The 22,755-nt window shown below is 34.6% G+C and overlaps 1 protein-coding gene and 1 long non-coding RNA gene across 4 annotated transcripts; both read left to right on the plus strand.

The window, feature by feature from the left end:
* The first annotated feature begins 1,160 nt into the window (after positions 1-1,160).
* On the plus strand, positions 1,161-8,429 carry LOC134283654 (uncharacterized). 3 transcript variants are annotated; one of them, XM_062766155.1, is made up of 5 exons: positions 1,161-1,271; positions 6,022-6,149; positions 7,359-7,448; positions 7,545-7,673; positions 8,111-8,429. In XM_062766155.1, the coding sequence occupies exons 1-5, from the start codon at positions 1,266-1,268 to the stop codon at positions 8,280-8,282; spliced, it is 525 nt and encodes a 174-aa protein (XP_062622139.1). In that variant the 5' UTR covers positions 1,161-1,265; the 3' UTR covers positions 8,283-8,429. The 3 variants fall into 3 exon arrangements, with proteins under 3 accessions (XP_062622139.1, XP_062622140.1, XP_062622138.1); XM_062766156.1 differs by lacking the exon at positions 1,161-1,271 and adding an exon at positions 3,809-3,877; XM_062766154.1 differs by lacking the exon at positions 1,161-1,271 and adding an exon at positions 4,062-4,128.
* An 11,178-nt stretch (positions 8,430-19,607) lies between these two features.
* LOC134283656 (uncharacterized) lies at positions 19,608-22,654 on the plus strand. Its single transcript, XR_009995514.1, has 3 exons — positions 19,608-19,662; positions 19,918-19,991; positions 22,387-22,654. It is a non-coding gene; the product is annotated as an uncharacterized LOC134283656 (long non-coding RNA).
* The last annotated feature ends 101 nt before the right edge of the window (positions 22,655-22,755 follow it).

Here is a 22,755-nt window from a genome sequence, read left to right on the forward strand (position 1 = left end):
GGTTATGTTGGGGAAAAAAGTAGGGGGGGCAGGCCCCCCCGGCCCCCCCCCCCCCCCGGATGCTACGTCCCTGCGTGTACAACACCAAATCTGAACTTGAAAAATGTGTGTGTACTTGTATTGCAGTATAACCTTATAAAATGTATCATTTGATTTTATTATATAATAATTAAAACAGTTAAGATTAATGAATACATGCGTATGCACGCACACAACAGTATAATAATCCCAATGATCGATCTGTGAGAAAGATCGTTCCTCATGATAACAACTATTTTTATGCGCCCGGATCGATAGATCCAGGGCGTATATTGTTTTTGTCCTGTCCTGTTTGTCTGTCTGTCTGTTTGTTTGTCTGTTTGTCCCAAACTTTAACCTTCACCATAACTTTTGAACTATAAAAGATAGAGACTTCATACTCCACTAATTAAGCTCTTTCAAATGACACAAAGGTCAATGACCTTGTGACCTTGACTGCGGCCTATATGCTAAAAATAGCTTTTTCTGCAAACTTTAACCTTCGCCATAACTTTTGAACCATGAAAGATAAAGATTTCATATTTCGTATGCAAACTCCACTAATCAGTTTCTTTCAAATGACATCAAGGTCAATGACCTTATGACCTTGACTGTGACCTTAGTGCTAAAAATAGCTTTTTCCGAACTTTGTTGCCGGGCGCATAGTGTTTCAGATAACAATGTTCAACTCCCATGAGTTTCAGTACTTTGATTCTATTTTTTTTTTAATATTAAACATTGAAAAAAAGTAGAAAAGAGACAGTATTATTTGCATACATTTACACTCTGATTTCGTTAAGGGATATGCATATTCCTCACAAAAAAGTTATCATTCAAATATGCCTTTTAATTTGTCTCATATCCTAATGATATATTCATTTTTCCCATATATGCCTTTCAATACATATCTATTCTTTCTTCTCTCCACTTTTATTTTCATTTTTTCCCACCGAAAGTATATTTTTTATGTCTTTGATTCTGAAGTCTGAGTAGAAAATAATAACTATATATCTCAGTTTTTTTCCTGTACTTTTAAATTTAGGTTATGCACATAAATTATTCAATTCACCAATTAAATCACCAATTGTTCAATTATCCGAAAATATATCCTGTTCATATGTCAGTTTTGATTGGTTAAATGGGAAGATCCTGCGTCCATACATGTACCTATCACTATATAAGGAGATGAAATAATACAGTACAATCATACAGATTGGAAACTGAATTGGTTTCAAGAAAAATAGAAGATGAAGGTAAGTTTCTTTTTTTAAATAATTTATTGAATATTGATGTATCTGGTAAGGTTAAAAAGGAACTAAAATTAAATACTGTCATAATTTGATAAATAAATGCAAACAGTATAGATGTTAATAACAATTGATGATGCATTTATCTCGTTTTCAAAATTTCAAGTAGGAAGAATTTGTGATAGACCTTTTTAACGAGTTATCAACTCATGAACGATAATTCTCATGCACAGGCACCAATCTCTCACCAGAGGGCGCGCTCCGCTTGTGTTGGAGCAAAGCGTAAAAACGCCCTCTGGTGAGAGATTGGCACAGGCACTTGACGTTTCATATTTTTATACAAAAAGAATAACCTACTAGTTATTTGGGAAGTTTCTAGTATGCGTCAGAGAGATATGCGCACGAGATTTACATGCATAATAGCTATAGTATTAGACCTCCTTAGCTCCTGATCTATCGACCTGCCTAGTTTACATTCCGGTAGAATTATCAATTGGAATTTTGATCATGAAACCGGTTCTTAATTCAACGGCATAAAACACATATTAATGACTTTTTTTTGCAATTACCCCTCCCCCCTCTGCACTTTCAATTTGCTTCCGACACCAATGTAATCAATGCACACTTAATTAATTCAGTAATTCAGTTATATTCTTAGAATAAAATATTCACAAAAATATCTTAGATTTCAAAGTTACATGTAGCTTAAAATCGTAATATTTTGTATAATGTTTATTTGAAAAGAAGTATATTTGTATATGTAAATCCTGAATATGAGTATATGTAGTATAGATATATATAGTATATATAGTCTAGATCCGCGCCTGGTTTTTTTCTTTTTATATATAATTCACATAAATATCAATATATGAAAATAAAAATTATTCAAATATGTGTGGCAGTTAGCAGTAAGCAGCTGACAGTAAGCTGTCAGCAGTTAGCAGTAAGCAGTTGGCTGTCGTATATGACATTCCATAGCTTTCTTAATTTTTGTAGTTTTTTTTTAATAAAAATATATTTGCCTTAGATACACAACCCTGACTTTCAGCGTTATTAATTTTTTTAATAAAGTAGCCAAAATATAACACTGATCCCCCCAAATCGTGGAAACACAGGATACCCGGTAGTTTGTGAGGGAATATCTGAAGCGACCCTTCCATCCAAGAGAAACATGGTTAGGTTTTCAACATTGGCTAGTTTCCCTTTCGTTTCGTTTATTTATTTTGTTTATGTTTTTTTGTCCCAATATTTCAGAGGGTTTTGACACCATACCCCCGCCTCCGAGAAAAACTCTAGGATCGCCATCTCTCTCTCTCTCTCTCTCTCTCTCTCTCTCTCTGAATAGGAATGCGCTTTTTAGTTGTTTAGATAAAAAGAAGTTGCAGGGACGGTGTTTTTTAATTGTTGATATCAAAGATGGTTAGAAGAGTAGCTTTTAGTCCATCCCAGACTCTAACTCTAGTTCTCATTCTCAAGGTTATGCTCCTAAAACGATCCATTTTTAGGCCGAGGCAGGCTACTGACAGATAAGTTTGTTACGGGGATTTCGATTCACCAACCTTGTTTAAAGTCAGCGTTACTTACATGCTATGGTCACTATATTGATCTTTATCACATTTATAACCTATTATTGGATTTATTTTGGCCGATGTGTTTCATTCTAAGTGTTAGGCTATTTAACACAGGCACTTGTTTCGTATACGGGGTACCCCCTACCTATATTTACCACAAGGTACCTAACTCTTTTTCGGGCACCCCCGCTTCAAGCTCGTATTTACTAATAAATCAATCATACATCTACATTATCTTGACATAGTTCGCTCCAAGAGATTTTTTTTCCTACATTGCTGACGTCTCCTGTAAAGATATTTTGTTGTAAAATGCTTATATATTCATCGATAATCAGCTGGAATCATAGTAAGACAAACTTTAAGCTACATTGACTTCCGGTAATTGGGGTCTAAATGTTATATCAGTGATTTCATTGGTTGCTAAGTTAAGCAACGCAAAACTGAAAATTAATTCATGGCGTTGACAAAATCGCAACAGGAGATTCTGGATAAGGCTAAAGTATAATTAGTAACTAAAAAATATATTATCTATAAAAATGTTACCAATTATTTTTCACTTGCAGATTATTTTAATTTCATAAAAAATATTTTGTCCGTAAGCGCCAAACCGGAAGTCAATGTAGCTTAAAGTTTGTCTTACTTTGATTCCAGCTGATTATCGATGAATAAATATAGGATCTCCCATGATTTGTAGTTGGATATGATTTTTATCCAAAGTTGTGTGATTTTTATAGCCTTGGCGAGGGGATAAAAACACAGCGAGTTGGATAAAAATCATACAACTACAAACCAAATATCATGTTTAATACTTCACAAACGATGTATTACACTGTTTTTATAGTGGACTCTGCTATATTTTACTTCATCACGCTTACGCAAAAACCATTGTGAGTCAATGTGGGAGAAAAATATCCCACGAGTTATATCCACGGGATAAAGGGGTAAACATGGGATAAATAAGCATTTTACAACAAAATATCTTTATAGGAGACGTCAGCAATGTAGAAAAATATCTCTTGGAGCGAACTATGTCAAGATAATGTAGGTGTATGATTGATTTATTAGTAAATACGAGCTTGAAGCGGGGGTGCCCGAAAATGAGTTAGGTACCTTGTGGTAAATATAGGTAGGGGGTACCCCGTATACGAAACAAGTGCCTGTGCTATTTAATTTGTTAATTGTAATACATTTGTACTGAATTTGACTAGATACGATGTTCTGTCAGTGGCGTATATTCCATATAGGCTAAAGGCTGCAGCTTACACATGATTTTCTCAAGGTGTACAAAAAATGTAAACATATATAACTCTGAAAGTAATATAAAAGGATAGAGTTAATAATAAAGTTACTTTAAAATAGGTATTGCCCTTTTAATTTTATTTCATTTGATGTTGAATGCCAAAAAGGTAATAATCTTTAGCAAACTGCATTTTACGTAATCCGATCGTTTGATTCCGATAATTTGGTTATCATTCAAGGTGAAATTTCAAAATTTACTTTAAAGTCTATAACAAATTTTTATATCCCCCGCTTGAAAAGCGGGAGGGTATTTAGTAATCGGTATGTCCGTCCGTCCGCTGTCTGTTACGCTTTGGGATACCCATCTCCTCTTATACCACTGAGTGAAATTTAATGAAATTTACACAGAATCTTCTTTACATTTTGCCAATGTGAACCACTAAATAATTTAAATGATACTTTCACTCAGATTCTTTATTCCATAATGCCTTTGTGCACATTCTATTTTACTTTTTAATCTAACACTTATTTCGGGCCTCTAAGAGCACAACAATGACTTTGTCATTATAATCATATGGGAGGGGGGTATCATTTAGTGAGCTCGTTGCTCACAGTACCTCTAGTAATCATATGGGAGGCGGGGGTATCATTTAGTGAGCTCATTGATCACAGTACATGTATCTCTAGTTCATGACTAAAATGATGGATGGATTTCAAAATTTTGTAGATTTAAGGCAATTGAATAGATCCTGTTCACTTGTCGTATATATCCTATAAAACCAGGATCTAATGCTTCAGATTTCCTTGTCGTGTCGTCTTATCATTACGTGATGTGTCTTGAGATTCTGTTGTGGTTGTCTGTGGTTGTTAACCAGAGAAATTTGTCTCCTTTTGATAATAATATGAAATTTTTGTTTAGTAATGAGATATAACGAAAAAATTTATCTCTATCCTCAGTTTATAATGGGCATTCATTAAGAAAATGATATTCACCTTCTATATAGTTTTGGTTACACATTAAAAATATTCTTTTGTTTCTATCTAAAGGGAATTCTTTGACCAGCATTATTTTTTACAGATTCATATCTGCCTTTTTCAATTCTTAGGTCATGAACACTTATTCTAAATCTGCATATGGATTATCTTATTTCATGAGATTTGATGTACATATAGTTTTCCATTGTAAAATTTTTTTTAAACATGAAATAAGTAGTAAGTTTTCCAGAGTCAAGTCCCTCTTCACGTTTCATTTTCCAATATTGTAGGAAGTGTTTTTTTTCAAATGCTTCTTAACTTGTTTTTTTAAAAATGTGTTTTTGTATGTTTTACATTCTGGTAGTGAGATATTAATTTTCTTACTGAAATAAATTACATTTTTGTACCAGCAGTTAATATTGCCTTGACTACGGTTAATATTTTCTGTATAGGCTTTATGTAACAGGGAAGATTCTGGACTTGATTGCAACCTATGCCAGTGTAATAAGATGTTTTGAATTATTGAAAAATACATCGTATATATATTGTACACCGCCTTCGGCGGCACCTATTTTAGCGCCATATTTACTACAGGAACCGGTATACCAGAAGTGTTCCAGTTATTTTTATGTAAGAAAATATGATTGATTGATTGATTGATTGATTGATTGATTGGTGTTTAACGCCGAGTCGGCAATATTTCAGCCATATTTCGGCAGGAAATTATGTTAAATGATCAGTTTTGAAAGTTTTTTGGTTTCTCTGGCGGCCCCTAGTGAGCCTACTTTTTTCGAAAACCGGAGAAACGATCTTTTGCGTGCCAAGGAGGTTGTTATCCTTGACACGGGGCACCGTTTAACGTCCCATCCGACGGACAAGAAAATATGTAGCGTCAAGTATTCTCATAAAATGCCTTCTATGTGGAATATGTATTCGTTAAAATTGTTTTCTCCTTTTTGTTTTAAATACAGATTTTGATAGTTGCTGTCCTTGTGGCGTGCTTTATGTCTTGCTATGGCCAGAAGACTCAATGCCTTTTAGAAGACCCAGTAGACAGGGAGATTGATGGGGGGAGTCGAGCCCAGACAACAGATATGATGTAAGTTACGTCGTATTTCAAGGTCACTATGATTAAAGAAAGTTTTTATTTAAACCATTCATGGATCAGCCAAAGATGATATTTAATCTACTGCGAGTTTGAGATTTTAAAAACAGATTTAAAAAAAAAGATCTCAGAAAAAAAAAAAACAACAACTAAATAATCATTTTACTATATCTTTTCTATATAAGAAATATATTTTTGATCTATTATGCTCAGTGTTTTGTAATTACTAAGTTATTGCAATGTTATTTTAAAATGTGCTGCGCTTCAACATTAATCAGTACAAATAGATTTGAGCTCCCCTTGAAAATAAAGACTTGTGATTATTATACAATCAAAGTATATCATTAGGGGAGTTAGCATGGTCGAGGGGAACTGGAATCTTGCTAACTTCCTCAACGATATACTTTTTAACTGTTTTATTATACCGATACAAAAATTAAAAAAAATAGAGGATAACTTCTGGACTAACGCACGGGCATTAGTCCATTAATTACTTTGAATAATTTTTCACCTGTCTATAAATATTTGCGAATCAACAGTTTAAATTGAAATCTAAGAAACAATTGTTAAGAAACAAAATTCAAGTACTTATTGTAAACGCCCAGTCTACATAGTACTTTATTATGGTTAAACAATTTGCATTACGGAAGAACAGTTTGGTGTAAGCTAACAGAAATGAAACACGGTAATATTTTGAAATATTTATTTAATATTTTGGTCGGCAGGGGATGCTCACTCCTCCATGGCACCTGATCTCCATATTCTCCATAAATAAATAAAGGAAGATAGATTTGAATTATACGTATTTATACTATTAATGAGAATTTGAAAGATGCATGTAACTTAAATTTATGTCAAAATTTCAAATCAATATTACGTCTGAAATAATATTGAGAATGAAGGGAAAATTCATCCTTTCTTTAATTTGAAAATTACGCAATTATATAATAATTTTAATACACATAAATGATGTTATATAAAAAAATTTATTCAAAATGAAAACTGTGACTTGAGTCAGTTTTCAATTTTTAAGGTCGCGAGACCTGACTTGTCATGCAAGAGCTACATGTAGTTATGATACAGCTTGCTAACTTCACATCGTATTGTAGTGTTGAATCAAGAAGCTGTATAATTTTTCCTTTCGATTTCTTGCTTTAATTTAATTTTAAATATAATTTGATATATGAAATGTTTTTCATCTAGGCAAAAGATCGATGCTGCTTTGGAAGAAAACACTGAAGTCAAAAATTCAGTGAACGAAATATCAGCTGAAAGAGTAGAACCGATCGAAAAGTAAGACGATATTAACTATTATTATGTAATATGAGCTTGAAGGTAATTGAAAAAAAATCGACATTTGATTATTGATTTTAAACTTTCTTTTTATAGTAAACACTTTGCCCTTGACACGTGTCCAAGGAAACTAGGTTTCATCACTTTCGTTGTTGTTAACGATGAAACGTGCTATGTTGTGCTGCCGAAACTACAGAGGGTGACATATGCGATCTGTGGAGTAAAGTACGTCTTTGTTTAATCAGAACTATAAATAGAACATTAAAATGTATTCTATGTATATTTTTTCCATTATTTGTTTTGTGACTTCTGGTTTTATTCTCACTTGGGAAATTTCATAATTAAAGAGTTCATCGTTAAAGACTAATTGATGTTGTCGTGTGTTAATGTTTGGACCAAAGACAGCAAAGCCTATATGGCAATGTTAATTTTTTGAAAAATGACTGCTCACAAGATTGAACACAGGGGGAAACATATAATGTATTACTTCCTAAAATTGTTAACTTGCAAAAAAAAAAAACTGTCCGAAGGAAAAAGTAGTACAATATGACTGAATATAATACAAAACTTTTATTCATTCTTTTCTTCATTTCTTCACTCAAATAATTAATTTCTTCTTATTTTCATAGTTTGTTTAGCTGTTTTGTTTTGTATGATTGCAGTGATTGCTATGGGAGCAAATTATACAAGAGTACATGCATCAGAGATGGATGGACCAAGCTGAGGTTTTGGGTGTGGTGTCCAAAGCGTGGTTTCCAACTGGTTTCCAGGTGGTACCCACAATGCTGTTCTTGCTACAGATGGCGCAGTTGCTTCGAATTCACAACAGCATAAATGGCATTAATCAAACCTGAACTGCTCTTACAACTTTTCGTTTTTAAACAGTTGTTTAACTTTCTTTATTACATATTTGATTCTTTTCAATGTTTTTTTTTCTCTTAAATTTGAATTTTTAAAAAAAAAATAATTTGAATAAAATTTTCTTTCCAAATGTTATTAATTTATTGATGCCGAGCATGTGTGGCGTTCAGATTTTAGAACGCAGTTCGCTATTCGCAATTCAAAAGTGAATTGCGTTCTAGAACGCAGTTCGCAATTCAAAATTTAAACATCAGCTGTTTGGTCTGAAATTTTGTGGGTGGGGTACTAGGCGTCAGTTACCACTTCTGTGAAAAAATGGTGATGGTACCATCTCTAGTTTCCGAGATATGGTCGTCTGGTTTTTAGCCCTACTATATAATACTATACGAATAAACATCGGGCTCGGGGACATCGAAGTCCCCTACCCTGGGGTCTGAAATTTTGGGGGTGGGACAGTAGGGGCAAGATACCACTTCTATGAAAAAATGGTGAGGTGATGGTACCATCTCTAGTTTCCGAGATATGGTCGTCTAGTTTTTAGCCCTACTATATAATACTATACGAATAAACATCGGGCTCGGGGACATCCAAGTCCCCTACCCTGGGGTCTGAAATTTTGGGGGTGGGGCAGTAGGGGCCAGATACCACTTTTATGAAGAAATGGTGATGGTACCATCTCTAGTTTCCGAGATATGGTCGTCTACTTTTTAGCCCTACTATATAACTCTATACGAATAAACATCGGGCTCGGGGACATCAAAGTCCCCTACCCTGGGGTCTGAAATTTTTGGGGGTGGGACAGTAGGGGCCAGATACCACTTCTATGAAAAAATGGTGATGGTACCATCTCTAGTTTCCGAGATATGGTCGTCTAGTTTTTAGCCCTACTATATAATACTATACCAATAAACATCGGGCTCGGGGACATCGAAGTCCCCTACCCTGGGGTCTGAAATTTTGGGGGTGGGGCAGTAGGGGCCAGATACCACTTCTATGAAGAAATGGTGATGGTACCATCTCTAGTTTTCGAGATATGGTCGTCTAGTTTTTAGCCCTACTATATAATACTATACGAATAAACATCGGGCTCGGGGACATCAAAGTCCCCTACCCTTGGGTCTGAAATTTTGGGGGTGGGGCAGTAGGAGCCAGATACCACTTCTATGAAGAAATGGTGATGGTACCATCTCTAGTTTCCGAGATATGGTCGTCTAGTTTTTAGCCCTACTATATAATACTATACCAATAAACATCGGGCTCGGGGACATCGAAGTCCCCTACCCTGGGGTCTGAGATTTTGGGAGTGGGGCAGGTAGGGGCCAGATACCACTTCTATGAAGAAATGGTGATGGTACCATCTCTAGTTTCCGAGATATGGTCGTCTAGTTTTTAGCCCTACTATATAATACTATACGAATAAACATCGGGCTCGGGGACATCAAAATCCCCTACCCTGGGGTCTGAAATTTTGGGGGTGGGGCAGTAAGGGCCAGATACCACTTCTATGAAGAAATGGTGATGGTACCATCTCTAGTTTCTGAGATATGGTCGTCTAGTTTTTAGCCCTACTATATAATACTATACGAATAAACATCGGGCTTGGGGACATCAAAGTCCCCTACCCTGGAGTCTGAAATTTTGGGGGTGGGGCAGTAGGGGCCAGATACCACTTCTACGAAGAAATGGTGATGGTACCATCTCTAGTTTCCGAGATATGGTCGTCTAGTTTTTAGCCCTACCATATAATACTATACGAATAAACATCGGGCTCGGGGACATCCAAGTCCCCTACCCTGGGGTCTGAAATTTTGGGGGTGGGGCAGTAGGGGCCAGATACCACTTCTATGAAGGAATGGTGATGGTACCATCTCTAGTTTCCGAGATATGGTCGTCTAGTTTTTAGTCCTACTATATAATACTATACGAATAAACATCGGGCTCGGGGACATTAAAGTCCCCTACCCTGGGGTCTGAAATTTTGGGGGTGGGGCAGTAGGGGCCAGATACCACTTTTATGAAGAAATGGTGATGGTACCATATCTAGTTTCCGAGATATGGTCGTCTAGTTTTTAGCCCTACTATATAATACTATACGAATAAACATCGGGCTCGGGGACATCAAAGTCCCCTACCCTGGGGTCTGAAATTTTGGGGGTGGGGCAGTAGGGGCCAGATACCACTTCTATGAAGAAATGGTGATGGTACCATCTCTAGTTTTCGAGATATGGTCGTCTAGTTCTTAGCCCTACTATATAATACTATACGAATGTTTTTCCCTAACCCATTAAAAGTTATGGTTAATGTTTGTTTCTTAAAAGTAGGTCAAACTCCAGGGTCAAAGGGACAGCGCTCTTTGTATCCAATGAAAAAATCTCACAAGAAATACATATGTGAAGTATGAAAGCCCTTACCGTTCAAAAGTTATAGCCAAGATTAAAGTTTTTAAATTAAAAGTAGGTCAATATCAAAGGTCAAAGTCAAGAGCTAAAGTATTGGTATCCAATGGAAGGTCTTGTCACAAAGAATAAATATGTAAAGTTTGAACGTCTTAGCACCAACCGTTCAAAAGTTATTGCCAAGGTGAAAGTTAAAAAAAAAGAAGATAAAACTCCTAGGCCAAAGGGTCAAGATTGTTGGTATTAAGTTTTTAAAAGTAAGTCTATTTCAAAGGTCGAGGTCAAAAGGTAAAAGTTGTTTGTATCAAATAAAAGGTTTTGTCCCAAGGACTACATGTACCTATGAGAAGTATGAAAACCCTCACTAGCTGTTATGACCAAAGTAAAAGTTTGGAATTTTGGTGTAAGAGTGTGTCAAAGGTCAAGGTCAAAGTTGGCGGTACTTAAAGAAAGGTCTTATCACAAGGAATCCACTTGTGAAATTACTGAAATATGAAAGCCATAGTCCATCCCAGAAATCTAAAATTAACAGTACTCATAAAAGTTCAAAAGGAATAAATCGATAATTTTCTTCTAAACCAGAAGTCTCTGTCGAGACTGAAGCTCTACTGGTTTGTACTTTTCGTATTTTTAGTAACCACTGCAACAATGTTTATCCAAGTCAAAAACCAATATACAGATTTGTGTATTTTAGCACACTCTACATGTGTGCCAAGTTATATTGAAATCAGACCAAAACTGTAGAAAATGTAGCATTTTGAAAGAATTTCCCAGAAATTTCTATTTTTAGTAACCACGGCAACACCGTTCATCGAAATCAAAAACCGATAAACAGAATTATGCTTCTTAGTGTAGTCTACTTGTGTGCCAAGTTATATTGAAATCAGACCAAAACTGTAGCAGGAGTAGCATTTTGAAAGAATTTCATAGAAATTTCTATTTTTAGTAACCACGGCAACACCGTTTATCGAAATCAAAAACCGATATACAGAATTATGTATCTTAGTGTATTCAACTTGTGTGCCAAGTTATATTGAAATCAGACCAAAACTGTAGGAGGAGTAGCATTTAGAAAAATTGTTTAGAGACAGACAGACAGACAGACGGACGGACGGACGCCGGAAGCATTACTATCGCATAAGCCGTTCATCGAAATCAAAAACCGATAAGCAGAATTATGTATTTTAGTGTAGTCTACTTGTGTGCCAAGTTATATTGAAATCAGACCAAAACTGTAGGAGGAGTAGCATTTTGAAAGAATTTCTCAGAAATTTATATTTTTAGTAACCACTGCAATAATGTTTATCCAAGTCAGAAACCAATATACAGATTTGTGTATTTTAGCATACTCTACATGTGTTCCAAGTTATATTGAAATCAGACAAAAACTGTAGCAGGAGATGTAGCATTTTGAAAGAATTTCACAGAAATTTCTATTTTAGTAACCACTGCAATAATGTTTATCGAAATCAAAATCCGATAAATAGAATTATGTGTCTTAGTGTAGTCTACTTGTGTGCCAAGTTATATTGAAATCAGACCAAAACTGTAGGAGTAGTAGCATTTTGAAAGAATTTCACGGAAATTTATATTTATAGTAACCACGGCAACACTGCTTGTCGAAATCAAAAACCAAGTTATAATGAAATCAGGCCAAAATAGTAGGCGTAGTAGTATTTTGAAAGAATTTCCCAGAAATTTCTATTTTTACTGACCACGGCAACACCACTTGTCGAAATCAAAAACCGATAAAAAGAATTATGTATCTTAGTGTAGTCTACTTGTGTGCAAAGTTATATTGAAATCAGACCAAAACTGTAGGAGGAGTAGCATTTTGAAAGAATTTGACAGAAATTTCTATTTTTAGTAACCACTGCAACACCGTTCATCGAAATCAAAAACCGATAAACAGAATTATGTATCTAGTGTAGTCTACTTGTGTGCCAAGTTATATTGAAATCAGACAAAAACTGTAGGAGCAGTAGCATTTTGAAAGAATTTCACAGAAATTTCTATTTTTACTGACCACGGCAACACCGTTTATCGAAATCAAAAACTGATAAAGAGAATTATGTATCTTAGTGTAGTATACTTGTGTGCCAAGTTGTACTGAAATCAGGCCAAAACTTTAGAAGGAGTAGTATTTTGAAAGAATTTCAGGGAAATTTATATTTATAGTAACCACGGCAACACCGCTTGTCGAAATCAAAAACCGATACACAGAATTATGTATCTTTAGTTAGTGAAGTCTACGTGTGTGCCAAGACAGTTATATCGAAATCAGACCAAAACTGTAGGAGGAGTAGCATTTTAAAAGAATTTCACAGAAAATTCTATTGATAGTAACCACTGCAATAATGTTTATCGAAATCAAAAACCGATAAATAGAATTATGTATCTTAGTGTAGTCTACTTTTGAGCCAAGTTATATTGAAATCAGACCAAAACTGTAGCAGGAGTAGCATTTTGAAAGAATTTCATAGAAATTTCTATTTTCAGTAACCACGGCAACACCGTTTATCGAAATCAAAAACCGATATACAGAATTATGTATCTTAGTGTATTCAACTTGTGTGCCAAGTTATATTGAAATCAGACCAAAACTGTAGGTTGAGTAGCATTTAGAAAAATTGTTTAGAGACAGACAGACAGACAGACAGACGGACGGACGGACGGACGCCGGAAGCATTACTATCGCATAAGCCGTTCATCGAAATCAAAAACCGATAAGCAGAATTATGTATTTTAGTGTAGTCTACTTGTGTGCCAAGTTATATTGAAATCAGACCAAAACTGTTGGAGGAGTAGCATTTTGAAAGAATTTCTCAGAAATTTATATTTTTAGTTACCACTGCAATAATGTTTATCCAAGTCAAAAACCAATATACAGATTTGTGTATTTTAGCATACTCTACATGTGTGCCAAGTTATATTGCAATCAGACAAAAACTGTAGAAGATGTAGAATTTTGAAAGAATTTCACAGAAATTTCTATTTCAGTAACCACTGCAATGTTTATCGAAATCATAAACCGATAAATAGAATTATGTATCTACAATGTAAGTGTAGCCTACTTGTGTGCCAAGTTATATTGAAATCAGACCAAAACTGTAGGAGTAGTAGCATTTTGAAAGAATTTCACGAAAATTTATATTTATAGTAACCACGGCAACACTGCTTGTCGAAATCAAAAACCGATACACAGAATTATGTATCTTTAGTTAGTGAAGTCTACGTGTGTGCCAAGTTATATCGAAATCAGACCAAAACTGTAGGAGGAGTAGCATTTTGAAAGAATTTCAAGGAAATTTATATCTTTAGTAACCACGGCAACACCACTTGTCGAAAACAAAAACCGACACACAGAACTATGTATCTTTAGTTAGTGAAGTCTACGTGTGTGCCAAGTTATATCGAAATCAGACCAAAACTGTAGGAGGAGTAGCATTTTAAAAGAATTTCACAGAAATTTCTATTTTTACTGACCACGGCAACACCGCTTGTCGAAATCAAAAACCGACACACAGAACTATGTGTCTTTAGTAAGTGAAGTCTACGTGTGTGCCAAGTTATATCGAAATCAGACCAAAACTGTAGGAGGAGTAGCATTATAAAAGAATTTCACAGAAATTTCTATTTTAGTAACCACTGCAATAATGTTTATCGAAATCAAAAACCGATAAACAGAATTATGTATCTTAGTGTAGTCTACTTTTGAGCCAAGTTATATTGAAATCAGACCAAAACTGTAGGAGGAGTAGCATTTTGAAAGAATTTGACAAAAATTTCTATTTTTAGTAACCACTGCAATATTGTTTATCGAAATCAAAAACCGATAAACAGAATTATGTATCTTAGTGTAGTCTACTTGTGTGCCAAGTTATATTGAAATCAGACAAAAACTGTAGGAGGAGTAGCATTTTGAAAGAATTTGACAGAAATTTCTATTTTTACTGACCACGGCAACACCGTTTATCGAAATCAAAAACCGATATATAGAATTATGTATCTTAGTGTAGTATACTTGTGTGCCAAGTTATACTGAAATCAGGCCAAAACTGTAGAAGGAGTAGCATTTTGAAAGAATTTCAAGGAAATTTATATTTATAGTAACCACGGCAACACCACTTGTCGAAAACAAAAACCGATACACAGAATTATGTATCTTTAGTTAGTGAAGTCTACGTATGTGCCAAGTTATATCGAAATCAGACCAAAACTGTAGGAGGAGTAGCATTTTAAAAGAATTTCACAGAAATTTCTATTTTTACTGACCACGGCAACACCGCTTGTCGAAATCAAAAACCGACACGCAGAACTATGTGTCTTTAGTAAGTGAAGTCTACGTGTGTGCCAAGTTATATCGAAATCAGACCAAAACTGTAGGAGGAGTAGCATTATAAAAGAATTTCACAGAAATTTCTATTTTAGTAACCACTGCAATAATGTTTATCGAAATCAAAAACCGATAAACAGAATTATGTATCTTAGTGTAGTCTACTTTTGAGCCAAGTTATATTGAAATCAGACCAAAACTGTAGGAGGAGTAGCATTTTGAAAAATTGTTTAGAGACAGACGGACGGACGGACGGACGGACGCCGGACGGATTACTATCGCATAAGCTCTCCTGGTCTCTCAACAGTAGAGCTAAAAACCTTCCGCCACAAAATATAGTCCCTGGCTTAACCCTTCTTGAATGGAATTTAATTGCGGTTTTTGCAATGGATACAGTTAGCATGGTTGAATCTAAATTCAATGTTAAAACTTAAAAATGACGCAGAATTTTAGAAATAAAGGCCCAGACCAAAATCAACTCAAAAGCACACGATCGAACGTCCTTAAGAAAATGAAAATGATATGTACAAGTCCAAAAATCTTCTCATAAAGGCGAGGATAAACTAAAATTTATTGCTAATTTAACAGGTCGGAGAGGATACTCGAAATCGGGTATTATCCGTGAAATCGCGCGTATACGAGGGTTGTCCCAAAATTCCGTAGACAAGCATTGTATTGTAGGAACCCTTTGTCATACATTAATGAAACTTCGTATATAGATTAAACCAACACTATCTAATAAATTTAATGACAAATATGGAGTAACTACACAAATTTATCTCATTGAATTTGAAAGACCCATTTCATTGCCTGGTGTAGGAAGGCGGCGCAATACCCAAAAGTTACAATTAAAAATTGGTATATTATATATAAAATCCTACGGAAAAGTGATTACTACCCTGTATTTTTTGAATGGAGATGAAAATTCTGAATATAGTTTTATTTACTATATTTCCTCAAATTTTGGTGTGTATGATCTGATAAATATGAATTTTACAACGTTTTATATACATGGGGTTGAAATCCGACTTTTTGAAAAATGGCAGCTGCTTTGGCAGAGGCGGCGCACTGGACTATGTTCAAGTGTTTTGATCCTGAATTCACTCTTACAGAAATGTATCAGTCATAAATGTTTGGTACACTAGGAAACTTTTTCTCGTCCTAGGTATTTAAAATGACTAAAACGGTTTCTCTAAGTATATGTGAATAACAGTAACTAAAATAAAAGACATGGCTAAGAAATGGGCAAGAACTGCATTGTGCAACTTCATAAGAGAAAACAGACGAAAAGCCCATAGAAATATTGCGTTTTCAAATAATTATAATTTTTTACCTGTACATGCAAATACTTTGTTTACATATTTTAATGTTTGATCATATTATAGTAATTAAGATATTTCATATTTATAACTATAACCGTTTCGTTTAATTTAAGAATTTGATCCTGGTAATTGAAATATTTTCTCAAAAAATTTGAAGCGTTGACATATGTATTTTTTGACGTTGCAGATTGCTCCGGGTGCTAGATGACGATATCACTTTAAATCCTATAACTCGAAAAGTTTTCAAGTAAACATGATAAAACTTCGTAATTTATCTTCCAAGAACACGCTTTATCCACCCTGAAAATTTTATAAAGATACATTAATTTCTTGAAAAGATATGAGCTCAGTCTACGAAATTTTGGGACAACCCTCGTAATACTCGATATTAGGGTATCGATGAATCCGCGAAATCGGGTATAGGAGGTGTAATCACCTAATAAAACTTAAACAATGGAATGGCGCATGTTGCCGAGTTAACTTTCATAGATCTAGATACACATGTTTTCTAAAGGTATCACTAGCCAGGTGAGAATTTGGGCGTCAAGATTTATGCGCTCAGGACAACAAATACCCGTGGAGCTCAGTACATTTCATGATCTGCACACAAAAAGGCATTCGATTTGCTTTATATTTTTCATAATGTTGAAAGTATATGCATGTTCCTAATGTTCATTCCCAACACAACAGAGTTGTAAAGTATCAGAATTCGGAAATTTATAATAATTCCACATCAACACGACAAACATGAACAATTTGTAAATAAATCAAATTATACTGAAACACATTTCACACACAAGATATGATGCCATGTATATAAACAAGGGATTTTCTATCGTATCTAATTACTTTCACATCCATCTGGTGCATAAAATCAAATTTATTCATGAATGTATGAATAATGTAATGATGAAAATATCTCAAATTTCGGCTAAAAATAACCCTCTTTCACTTTTTTTGAAAATCTTTTTTTATCATTCATACATATTTGCAGAATATGTCTTCAACATTTTAGCAGAGACAGTGATAGTTTCAGGAATACAGTTCATGAGAGAACATAACTGTTGATCGCTTAATTTCGCTAAGTCATCAATATTTTACCATTTCTTGGCGACTTCAAAGGAGGGGGGGGGGGGGGCTAAAGGCTTCTTGACCACCTCTGACAAAACAACCTCGACTGTGTTCTACATGTGTCCAAGAGACCTCTCTTTGAATGTAACGGTCGGTTAAACTTAGTTATATATTTTTAATTGTAGAGAAGATTTATTCATCAAATAAAATTCATATAGGTAAACAAAAAGCAACCTGTTATTTTCTAACACAATATGAGACTACAAGTAACTAGTATTCATGTTTATTTTTTGAAAACATTTTTCCACTATAGATGAGTATCACGAAAAGTTATTGCCATGAGTATAAGTATCATATTAGATAAAATAACTAAAAGAAAACTGTAACATATTGTCTAGAACCAATCAGATAGTGCGTTGTATTAGCATCTTATAATGAGGTATAAGATAGCGATATAAAAAAAATATAGAAGGTAAAGAGGTAAAATTTACCCTGTCTATCAAATAGTATAATAAAGAAAGGAAGTGGCTACAATTTTTAAGAAATTTTAATGTCCGATGAGGAATTATATTCCCAAAAAGTAAGACAAGAGTTTCCAAGGCAATTGAACACTTCATTATTTCAGTTTGTTCATTAACATGTTCATAAACGTAAAAACTATAAGAAATGTGAAAACTTGACTATGTGATTCATATTTCAATATGACTGTACCTCGATCTATATTGAGAAATTCAATGTATTATAAGCTCATGAAAAGATGTACACATTTGACTTTTATTTAACCCCCCCCCCCCAAAAAAAAAGAAAATCCTGTTCAAATGACTTCTCGCTCTCAATTTTAACACAAATGCATAAAATAAAGGTAAAATAGCATATCTTGTATCGATTAAAATGCAACCAAATAATTTATGGTGTCTTTGAATAAAAATTTCCATGATAAACTGACATAAAAAAGATACTCACCTTCAATTAGCTATTTTCAACCTGTTTTCCCGAGGGTATTTATTTAATCTTATTTTATTTTCTTCTTTATACTAAAGTTGGTATTCTATCATGGCAGAGATATACCATTATGACTCGCTTATACTGTACTCTCTAACTGTTAGGATTAATTTATATTTCACGTGAAAGGGACGCCATACATTTTTCAGTAAAAATACATAACACGGCGTAAGTCGTTTAATTTCTTTAAAGTTTCACATTTTGTGAATAGTGCACAAATTAGAAAATTAAGTATATGGAATACTTTAATGGGAAGTATAGACAAACGAAGTGTAGTTATTTGTTTTTAGAAATTATATTGAAAAATAATAACGACATTGTGTCCTCTTTGTTACCCCAGCAGTGTTTGTCGTGTGATTTTAAACTTATTTGACAACCGTATGAATTAGGTTTAATAAAAACTAGAGGTACTGTGAGCGATGAGCTCACTAAATGATACCCCCCGCCTCCCATATGGTTATAACTGGTGAAAAAGTCCATGTTTTCCTGTGGCCGGGAAACCCAAAATATGTGTCGAATCAAAAAGTAAAATAGGAGGTGCACAATGGCAATATGTAATGAAGATTCTGTGAAAGTTTCATCAAATTTCATTCAGTGGTATGAGAGGAGTTGCGGATAAGAGGTGGGTACCCCAAAGCGTAACAGACGGACGGACGGACGGACAGACAGACGGACGGACGGACGGACGGACGTACAGACGGACGGACGGAATTAACGATTACTATATACCCTCCCGCTTTTCAAGCGGGGGGTATAATAAACCCACAAGATACTGATGTACAAGTAACAGTTACTGGCATAATGCGCCGTTGCTTTATTCTTTAGTTTTTATAGAAAGTTGCGCGGAAAACCCGATTTCGCGGATTCAACGATACCCTAATATCGAGTATTATACGCGATTTCACGGATAATACCCGATTTCGAGTATTCTCTCCGACCTGTTTAAGGCTGGATTTTGATAGGTCGAAGATTAAACAATTCGTGAAGTGTTATTTCCTGTTCTGAAAAAAGAGCATCGGTTTGTCCAGACTATATACGTACTTATAGAACTTATTCAACTTTGCCATTCACTGATAAAATCTTAAAATAGAAAAAAACTATTCTAAAATTAGCCATTGTCGTACTTATGTCTCAATATTATATAAGAAAACCAAGTTTTTCGATAACAAAATTCACATTCATATTAAAGACGGATCTTAGTTCACATTGTGTAAAAAAAATCAAAGGTAAAGAAAAAAATAGGGGAAGAAATTGAAAATAGTCTAAAATCATGATAAAAATAAAATTTAAAAGCAACAGTATTTAAGAAATAATGTATATGTTGGATAATTCTAGAAATAACCACAACTCTTATTATAATAACCAACTTTTCATTTAATTGTTAAAACCCAAATTTAACCAGTAACTAATAAATTAGGAAAGGTGTTTTATTATACTATATGTATGTCATGTTCCAATGCAAACTGAATGAATTATTTTAGATGATGTTCGTGACTGTCTTGAATGTGAGTCTTGTATTGACATTTTTGCAGATAACGACTTCTTCATGTAACAAGTAGGTGTATGTTTCTTTAAATCAATTTATAGACAATTTTTTACATGTTTAGAAGTGGGATCAGGTGAATAGTAAGAGTAAACATCCCCTGTCGACCGGTCACACCCAACCTTATAAGCCCAAACATATTGATCAAATAGTATACAATTATTTAATGCCTGAGCAGTCAATAGACCAGAATATTTTTCCCGAGGTGTAGGGAACAGCTCAGTGTGTTCTAATGCCCGAGGCCAGCGGCCGAGGGCAATAGAACACACTGAGCTGTTCCTTGCACCGAGGGAAAAATTTTTGGTCTATTGACTGCTTAGGCATTAAATAATTGTTTTATTACCTAATTTTAATTTCCGTATTAAGTATTCACAGTTGTATATTCAGTACAGAAGGTTCCCGTACCATATTGTAAATTTATACCTAGATATGGTGCATCTGTAATATTAATTAAAGATTGATTGTATAGAATATTGTTTACATTCCTCTCGAAAATTTTTCACTCATATGGAGACGCCACCACTTTCCGGTGGAGAGTGACCTTTTTCGCGCCAGCACTGCAGCAGTGCACTTACTGCGACACGGGAATTCGGTGGATAGGTCTCACCCGATGAACCGGTCTCCACGTCCCACAGTGTATTAATTAGAAAAGTAATTCTCATTAAATAAAATATCCGACCATTGAGATCACAATTTTTAAAACCAATGTCGAAAGATAGAATAAGATGATTGTTTACCATGTCTGTGCACAATCGCAACTTCTCGGGCCTTTCCGACTAGCGGAAAAACAACCTCGGATGTATATGGTAGACGCCATGACAACCCTCCTTTTTCATGATCTTTGAAATATATGCATGGAGACCTTTTATCTGTGGAATATGGAGTTTAACTTTATTCAATGTTATCATATTACCTAAAATATACTATTGAAGGGACTTCTAACTCCATCTATTATACATTTGACTAAACAGGAAATGTATAAATTTTTAACATCCGGCGATGTTAATACATTAGTCTCGTTTACCCCAGACTCTCGCTCTCGAGACTTTGCCCGAGTGAGAGTCTGGTCTGATTCCTATTAAATTTTTGTAATTTCAAATCGAGGCTTACCGAGAAATCGGTATGGATTTTCATTGGCTGACACATTCTCTTCGAATCTTTAAAAAGTCAGAGGCTGCGCCTGTACTTCTACCTGGTTTTAAAATAAAATACCTCTGTCTGCTTAATACAAGGAACAAAAAACGCACATATCTTTGTTTAAAAAGTAAATTCTCATATGTATTTTCATTTGGAATCGCCATCTTGTTAGCCGGTTAAGCGACCTCTACTGGTTACAAAAACAAGTAGAGCTTTTCAAAAAAGCTTACCGTCTTTAGCAACAATTTTAAACAGTAAACAGATCTATACTTAACAGGCCGTATAATTCTTTTGAAATTCTTGATTTTGTATTTCTAAATTAGCTTTTTACGGGCATTAGCCCTACCACGGTTGTCGCTCGGTCATCTCCGTAAACTTTGACTGGCCGAGAGCTTTCGTCAAACCGCGGCTGATTCCCATTCACTCTTCAAACCAGAAAGGGGAAAAGAATAACAAATTGTAAAACCTGCAAGCAATAACTATCAAATTTTATTTATAATGAAATTAAAAAGACCTTTTTATTTATTGCTATAAAAAATATCATGTTATTAAGAAAAAATTACTGCTGATTTTGTTGTTCGTTTTGTCATTTTTTATTGGAAATCTTGCAAAATTGTTAAGTCGTACGAAAAATAGATCAACAGAAAGTTATCTCCCTTGCCCTGAACAGCATTTCAACCAATGAAATAATTGAAAATTTTCTCATCATGCAATTTCTACCAATCACAAAAGAGAGGAAGTGCATAGTCCGAAGACTGTAAAAAACTTCAACTATACAATACCGTCTTCCAAGGAAGACGGTAATTAAATAGGAATCAGACCAGACTCTCGCTCGGGCAAAGTCTCGAGAGCGAGAGTCTGGGGGAAAACGAGACTATTAATACATTCGAGGTTGTTTTTCCGACCTCTGACGGAAAGACCCGATCCGATCTCTGACGGAAAGACCCGAGATGATGCGATTGGTCTGTGCAGTGTTACAAACAACTAAATTTGAAACCCGGATCGGTTTTTTTCCGAAATACGTTGCATGTCAATAGAACGTGCAGTCTATTGACCGGGAATTGGATCTCAGTCTATTGACCGGTCAATAGATCGACAGTCGATAGATCTGTTTGAAAAGATAAGAAAAACTGAAAACACATACAGAATAGATGAAAATATTAAATTTATAATAAAACAACAAAATTCATTGGATTAGGTAATAATCAAATTTAGTGTTAAAACAAATGTCTAACAAATGATATATGTCAGACGAAATATTCTTTTTCAGTTCTTATATGATACTGGCACCAAAAATCGTGCGAGCTGGTTTGTCTGAGAACATTACTGTAACAGTTCTAAAGAGAAATGTCACTGCGACCATTACAGCATCTCTACTGGACTTAAAAGGGAGCATTCTGTCAACAAATACCGGATTCTTCCAAAGTCGTTAGTCTTCAGTTGTCTTCAAACACTCACCACCTGAAAACAAAATGAAACAAAAATGTGTAGAAATTATTTTTAAAAAAAGAAATAAAATATTTCAATAACACCAAGAAAAAAAATCAGTAGCATATATTAACCCAAAAGACAACAGTCGTTTTAAAATAACCCAATATTATTTTACATACATAATTCTAAAGACTTGTTTTCAGATGTT

This window comes from Saccostrea cucullata, unplaced genomic scaffold (genome assembly GCF_032062105.1).
Source record: "Saccostrea cucullata isolate Sc308-1 unplaced genomic scaffold, CSIRO_AGI_Scuc_v1 ctg5207, whole genome shotgun sequence".
Classification (NCBI taxonomy): Eukaryota; Metazoa; Mollusca; class Bivalvia; order Ostreida; family Ostreidae; genus Saccostrea; species Saccostrea cuccullata.